The sequence below is a fragment of the Lytechinus variegatus genome, chromosome 2 (genome assembly GCF_018143015.1).
Source record: "Lytechinus variegatus isolate NC3 chromosome 2, Lvar_3.0, whole genome shotgun sequence".
In the NCBI taxonomy this organism is placed as follows: domain Eukaryota; kingdom Metazoa; phylum Echinodermata; class Echinoidea; order Temnopleuroida; family Toxopneustidae; genus Lytechinus; species Lytechinus variegatus.
Genome location: NC_054741.1, coordinates 64,923,260 through 64,930,911, shown reverse-complemented (window position 1 = coordinate 64,930,911; position 7,652 = coordinate 64,923,260). Strand labels below are relative to the sequence as shown.

The 7,652-nt window shown below is 35.9% G+C and overlaps 2 protein-coding genes across 2 annotated transcripts; both read left to right on the top strand.

The window, feature by feature from the left end:
- The first annotated feature begins 2,047 nt into the window (after nt 1–2,047).
- On the top strand, nt 2,048–3,336 carry LOC121409588 (diencephalon/mesencephalon homeobox protein 1-like). The gene is made up of 2 exons (XM_041601501.1): nt 2,048–2,364; nt 2,655–3,336. Exons 1-2 carry the CDS (start codon nt 2,167–2,169, stop codon nt 3,153–3,155), a joined length of 699 nt encoding a protein of 232 aa, XP_041457435.1. The 5' UTR covers nt 2,048–2,166; the 3' UTR covers nt 3,156–3,336.
- A 1,747-nt stretch (nt 3,337–5,083) lies between these two features.
- Nucleotides 5,084–6,702, top strand: LOC121409587 (diencephalon/mesencephalon homeobox protein 1-like). Its single transcript, XM_041601500.1, has 2 exons — nt 5,084–5,509; nt 5,800–6,702. The coding sequence occupies exons 1-2, from the start codon at nt 5,312–5,314 to the stop codon at nt 6,298–6,300; spliced, it is 699 nt and encodes a 232-aa protein (XP_041457434.1). The 5' UTR covers nt 5,084–5,311; the 3' UTR covers nt 6,301–6,702.
- Nucleotides 6,703–7,652: the final 950 nt, after the last annotated feature.

Genomic DNA, 7,652 nt, shown 5'->3' with positions numbered 1-7,652 from the left:
AAAAAGTGATTACATTTTAAATAAAATGAATAGTGTAGATCTACATTTATTGAGCGCAGAAACTATTCTCTAAATTATATATTCTACTGCACTATATAAGAAACCTTTCTCACTACCTTCCTAAAACTAGTTCAATGGAAGCTAGTTTAGTGGAAACTTGTAGTGAGAACGGTCTCTTCACGAAAAATAAATAGGGCATACATTTTATCAATCCTACCTCTTTCCAACCTTCAAGCAAAGATAATTAATATGTAAATTAAAAAAAACATATATATATGTCGTCTGGTTGACCTCATCGACGTCGCACGGTGTCTTCCGATACGGCTGACGAACGACAAGTCGGCTTCGTTAGATGGTTTAAGGCGAGGGTCGTAGACGTCTTTCTTAATGACTATGTTGGCGAGAAGAGCTCAAAACCAGAGAGATTCGACAGAAACGTGCATGACGGTCCTGAAATCAGACCTAAAGAGGAAAAACATCCATCCTTTGATAATCCAAAATTAAAATTTGAGAATGCCAGTTAATTAGGGTTTAGACAAACGGACCACAGTGATGTACATATTGAGATAAATGTTGAATAAAGAAAGACGTTGTCCTCATCACTATAATCATGTTTTCTGAAAAGATGTCTTTTAAAAACTGTTTAACTGATCATTCTTTTCAATTTTGTTTTCTTTTTTTTTTCTCCATGCGGGTCTGGTTTCAAAACCGTATTGCACGTGTCCGTCGAGTCTCTCTTTTTTCATGCTCTGCTCACCAGCCAGTAATCAAGAAAGACGTCTACAAGACTACAACCCTCGCCTTCATTAAACTAACGAAGTCACTTTGTCTGTCGTAAGCCGTAAGCGGTCGATGTCAGAGTCAACGACAGTTGAACGGGATTTTAAAAAGAAGTAACTAAAACAAAAAAAAATACATGTAATTTCAGGGAAGACCAGAAGGTTGGGGCCAAAGGAATAAATCAAAAATAGAGAGAAAAGGGTAGGAACAAAATGGGGGGGGGACGTGTGTTGTGCTTATATAGCGTAATTTCAATTTTTTTTCCTTTATATTATCTTTCTATTTATCAGTCAATTTGTTTATTTATTTCTATCTATATCTCTATCAATCTATCTTTCTATCTATATTAGAATTCTTCTATATCTATTCACTAATCTATATATCTACTTCTTTAATTCTAGCCTACACTTCAGTTTATTTCCTATTTTCTCTGACTATATCATCTTTATCATGGGTCTAAAAAAATCTACCTGTTTTCATATTTTGTAAATATTTTTTCCCAAAAAAAAATCTGTGTTGACCTTTTGCAACCAAACTGAATTGGACCGAACCCCTTTTGAAAAGAAAAGTGATTTTTCTTTGCCATTTTACATCATTTTTAATGGGAATTTCAACTTTTCTTTGGCATCATCTGAAGAGCTACTGAAAATATACACATTGAGACAATAAAAATCAATTTTGATGAAAAGTGGACCTAACCCCTTTTGCAAGTGAGCTCTTCTTATATCTATGTATTTAATTATAACCTACATTTCAGTTTATTTCCCCTTTTCTCTGACTATAATATATCATCGTTTTTCAAGCATCTCTTTTTTTTCCTCGTATCTCTCTATCCCTTCTTTCGTCCCCTATAACTTATATCGATGTCTATTTCAAAATATCAAACGAAGCCGTCCATATTTTCTTTGACAATTTAAACGTCCATTAGTATACAGTGTCATTAAGAAAGCAAAAATAATGAATGGAAGAGAAGAAGATATTGATACTGTTTCTAAACAGGAGATTATAAGCCTATTCATCTAGAGACCGATAAAGGATGTAGTTTGAATAGATTTCAATCTGCCCGAGTACGCCGGCAAGGATTAAACGATTACTATACTGCTAACTGAAACCTTCCCGTAATCCCATTGGCTGTCTTCATTGACCAATAGAAAATTGCGTGCACTGAATAGAAAGCGGGTTAAGGCAAGCTAGTAATCCTATTGGCTACCCTAATTGACCAATAGAAATGTGCGTGCATGGAGCCCAACGTTGTTAGGACGTCGAAGTGTCAACAATAATAAACATCATTCTGTAATAGCTTATAGAATAACGAACAAGTTCATCATCTACTCCAAACAAGCAATAATTATCTTTTATTGAGTTTATATCAAGCTCATTATCAGAATGACCGATTTCATCATGACTGCTCATGCTTCATCGAATGGGGTTCCTTCCAAACGCCCTCGTCGTCGACGTCCAACCGTCTTCACCGATTTACAGCTGAGGATTCTGGAGACAGTGTTCAACGACAACCAGTATCCTGATATCACGACTAGAGAACAACTGGCTTCAAGTCTGCAGCTTAAAGAAGACAGAATTATGGTAAATGGAATTACTGATAATACAAAGAAAACTAACATCGCAAATCCAAAATGTTAAGATATCAGAGAGCAAATTGTTCCTTTTTTGGGGAGGGGGTAAAACATCGATCCTTGATAAATCGATCTTTATAGAACGCCAGATAATCATGGAATTCGTAAACGGACCACTGACAGTGTTGAGATAAATGTTGAATAAAGAAAATAGTTCTCATCAATAAAATCGTATTTTCTGAAAATGTTTAAACTGTTTCACTGATCATTTCTTTCAATTTTGTTTTCTCTCCTCTCCAGGTCTGGTTTCAGAACCGTCGTGCACGTGTCCGTCGAGCCTCTCTTGTTTCATGCTCTGCTCACCAACCAGTCATTGAGAAAGACGTCGACAACTCCCGCCTCCAACCATCTAACGAAGTCGACTTGTCGTTCGTAAGACGTAAGCGGAAGACACCGTGCGACGTCGATGAGGTCAACCAGACGACACCTCCTACAAAGAAGTTGGGCGTCGTGTCATCCAAGTTCTCTGTCGACTTTCTCGCTGAAAGCAGTCGATCGACGTCAGAGTCAACGACAGTTTCATCGGACCCACATCTTCAATGTCATGGCGTCACTCAGCTCCACCGCACGACATCGCGTGATTCAACGAAAGGCGCCACCAGTCCATTGATGTCAGTAGACTTTCTCTCTCGTAGCAGTCGCTCTCCTTCTCCCTCTGGCGCTGAGTATCTTCACCGAACACCGTCTTCATTCTACACACCGATGAGTTATCATCCGTATGTCTTCTGCATCAACTTCTAGGCACTGACTGAATGAACCCACGAACTCTCAAAACAGAAAGAAATGTTTAATTGCTGTTATAATTCTTGCCAATTGCAGTAATATTGACCATGTTAATGCTCATTTGTCCTTAATGTAATATTTTGCCGCACTATTGACATGAATAGCATTGGTCGAATAAAATGTTTAAATTCAACTGTGAAATATATCCTGTTATTGTTTTTATTTGAAAGGTTAGAAAGAGTCAAATGATTGATGAAGTTTATTTGTTTTTCATGAAGGGAGCATGCGAGTCCTAACGATATACCTATAATGTCGAATCCTCTTTCCCTTAATTTTCTTCTCATGCACCTATTTTTAATACATCAATGAATATCTCCCAATAATTGTGTTTTGCCGTGAAAGAGTTTAGTCGGAAAGGCCACCTAATTACCAAAAATTGAAAGAAAGAGAGGGAAAGAGGCTGATAAATGAAGAAGAATAGAAGATGTCAAAAGACAAAATGAGAATGGAAAGTAAAGGAAGAAGAAATGAAAGTAAAGGTGAAAACTGGAGAGAGAAAGGGGAAGATAGAAAAGGGGTGAAAAGGATACACGGGAGTTTAAAAAGGAATAAATAAAACAAAAGAAAAAATTAAGACATGTAATTTCAGGGAAGACCAGAAGGGTGGGTGTAAAGGAAGGAATAAAAAATAAATGGAAAAAGGAGTTAGGAACAAGGGGGGTGCCTATATAGCATAATTTGAAAATATATTTCTTGATATCTTTCTATTCAGCTATCGATTTATTTATTTATATATACATATTCTATCAATCTATCTATCTGTCTATTCATCTATCTATCTATCTAGCTATGTAGGTATCTATCTATTTTAACATTCATCTATAAATTTATCTTTTCATTCATCTGTCTATTTGGTTGCAAAAGAGGTTGCATTTCTGACCATTCCGATAAAAAAACACGTTTTTATTCTCACTTATTGCAATATTCTTATGAGAAACTGAATTGTCATGACGTACTACCCAATCATGTGAACATAAAATTGGGTATAAAAGAAATCTACCTGTCTTCACTTTTATTCTATATATTCTTTTAAAAATCATCATTATAGACCTAACCCCTTTTGCAAGCGAACTAAAGTGAATCCGATCTATTTTTAGTAAAAAAAAAATATTTTTCTCTGCCAGTTTTATTCATGTTTGCGAAACTAAATTTCCATGATACCCTACCATGAGAACATAAAATTGGGTCTAAAAGAAATCTACCTGTTTCATATTTTGTAAATATTTTTTCCCAAAAAAAATCTGTGTTGACCTTTTGCAACCAAACTGAATTGGACCGAACCCTTTTGAAAAGAAAGTGATTTTTCTTTGCCATTTTACATCATTTTTAATGGGAATTTCAACTTTTCTTTGGCATCATCTGAAGAGCTACTGAAAATATACACATTGAGACAATAAAAATCAATTTTGATGAAAAGTGGACCTAACCCCTTTTGCAAGTGAGCTCTTCTTATATCTATGTATTTAATTATAACCTACATTTCAGTTTATTTCCCCTTTTCTCTGACTATAATATATCATCGTTTTTCAAGCATCTCTTTTTTTTTCCTCGTATCTCTCTATCCCTTCTTTCGTCCCCTATAACTTATATCGATGTCTATTTCAAAATATCAAACGAAGCCGTCCATATTTTCTTTGACAATTTAAACGTCCATTAGTATACAGTGTCATTAAGAAAGCAAAAATAATGAATGGAAGAGAAGAAGATATTGATACTGTTTCTAAACAGGAGATTATAAGCCTATTCATCTAGAGACCGATAAACGATGTAGTTTGAATAGATTTCAATCTGCCCGAGTACGCCGGCAAGGATTAAACGATTACTATACTGCTAACTGAAGCCTTCCGTAATCCCATTGGCTGTCTTCATTGACCAATAGAAAATTGCGTGCACTGAATAGAAAGCGGGTTAAGGCAAGCTAGTAATCCTATTGGCTACCCTAATTGACCAATAGAAAAGTGCGTGCATGGAGCCCAACGTTGATAGGACGTCGAAGTGTCAACAATAATAAACATCATTCTGTAATAGCTTATAGAATAACGAACAAGTTCATCATCTACTCCAAACAAGCAATAATTATCTTTTATTGAGTTTATATCAAGCTCAATATCAGAATGACCGATTTCATCATGACTGCTCATGCTTCATCGAATGGGGTTCCTTCCAAACGCCCTCGTCGTCGACGTCCAACCGTCTTCACCGATTTACAGCTGAGGATTCTGGAGACAGTGTTCAACGACAACCAGTATCCTGATATCACGACTAGAGAACAACTGGCTTCAAGTCTGCAGCTTAAAGAAGACAGAATTATGGCAAATGGAATTACTGATAACACAAAGAAAACTAACATCGCAACTCCAAAATGTTAAGATATCAGAGAGCAAATTGTTCCGTTTTTGGGGAGGGGGTAAAACATCGATCCTTGATAAATCGATCTTTATAGAACGCCAGATAATCATGGAATTCGTAAACGGACCACTGACAGTGTTGAGATAAATGTTGAATAAAGAAAATAGTTCTCATCAATAAAATCATATTTTCTGAAAATGTTTAAACTGTTTCACTGATCATTTCTTTCAATTTTGTTTTCTCTCCTCTCCAGGTCTGGTTTCAGAACCGTCGTGCACGTGTCCGTCGAGCCTCTCTTGTTTCATGCTCTGCTCACCAACCAGTCATTGAGAAAGACGTCGACAACTCCCGCCTTCAACCATCTAACGAAGTCGACTTATCGTTCGTAAGACGTAAGCGGAAGACACCGTGCGACGTCGATGAGGTCAACCAGACGACACCTCCTACAAAGAAGTTGGGCGTCGTGTCATCCAAGTTCTCTGTCGACTTTCTCGCTGAAAGCAGTCGATCGACGTCAGAGTCAACGCCAGTTTCATCGGACCCACATCTTCAATGTCATGGCGTCACTCAGCTCCACCGCACGACATCGCGTGATTCAACGAAAGGCGCCACCAGTCCATTGATGTCAGTAGACTTTCTCTCTCGTAGCAGTCGCTCTCCTTCTCCCTCTGGCGCTGAGTATCTTCACCGAACACCGTCTTCATTCTACACACCGATGAGTTATCATCCGTATGTCTTCTGCATCAACTTCTAGGCACTGACTGAATGAACCCACGAACTCTCAAAACAGAAAGAAATGTTTAATTGCTGTTATAATTCTTGCCAATTGCAGTAATATTGACCATGTTAATGCTCATTTGTCCTTAATGTAATATTTTGCCGCACTATTGACATGAATAGCATTGGTCGAATAAAATGTTTAAATTCAACTGTGAAATATATCTTGTTATTGTTTTATATTTGAAAGGTTAGAAAGAGTCAAATGATTGATGAAGTTTATTTGTTTTTCATGAAGGGAGCATGCGAGTCCTAACGATATACCTACAATGTCGAATCCTCTTTCCCTTAATTTTCTTCTCATGCACCTATTTTTAATACATCAATGAATATCTCCCAATAATTGTGTTTTGCCGTGAAAGAGTTTAGTCGGAAAGGCCACCTAATTACCAAAAATGAAAGCAAGAGAGGGAAATAGGTTGATAAATGAAGAAGAATAGAAGATGTCAAAAGACAAAATGAGAATGGAAAGTAAAGGAAGAAGAAATGAAAGTAAAGGTGAAAACTGGAGAGAGAAAGGGGAAGATAGAAAAGGATACACGGGAGTTTAAAAAGGAATAAATAAAACAAAAGAAAAAATTAAGACATGTAATTTCAGGGAAGACCAGAAGGTGGGTGTAAAGGAAGGAATAAAAAATAAATGGAAAAACGAGTTAGGAACAAGGGGGGTGCCTATATAGCATAATTTGAAAATATATTTCTTGATATCTTTCTATTTATCTATCGATTTATTTATTTATATATACATATTCTATCAATCTATCTATCTGTCTATTCATCTATCTATCTATCTATGTAGGTATCTATCTATTTTAACATTCATCTATAAATGTATCTTTTCATTCATCTGTCTATTTGGTTGCAAAAGAGGTTGCATTTTTTACCATTCCGATAAAAAAAACGTTTTTATTCTCACTTATTGCAATATTCTTATGAGAAACTAAATTGTCATGACGTACTACCCAATCATGTGAACATAAAATTGGGTATAAAAGAAATCTACCTGTCTTCACTTTTTTTCTATATATTCTTTTAAAAATCATCATTGTGGACCTAACCCCTTTTGCAAGCGAACTGAAATGAATCCGATCTATTTTTAGTAAAAAAAAAATATTTTTCTCTGCCAGTTTTATTCATGTTTGCGAAACTAAATTTCCATGATACCCTACCATGAGAACATAAAATTGGGTCTAAAAGAAATCTACCTGTTTTCATATTTTATAATATTTTTTCCCAAAAAAAATCTGTGTTGACCTTTTGCAACCAAACTGAATTGGACCGAACCCCTTTTGAAAAGAAAAGTGATTTTTCTTTGCCATTTTACATCAT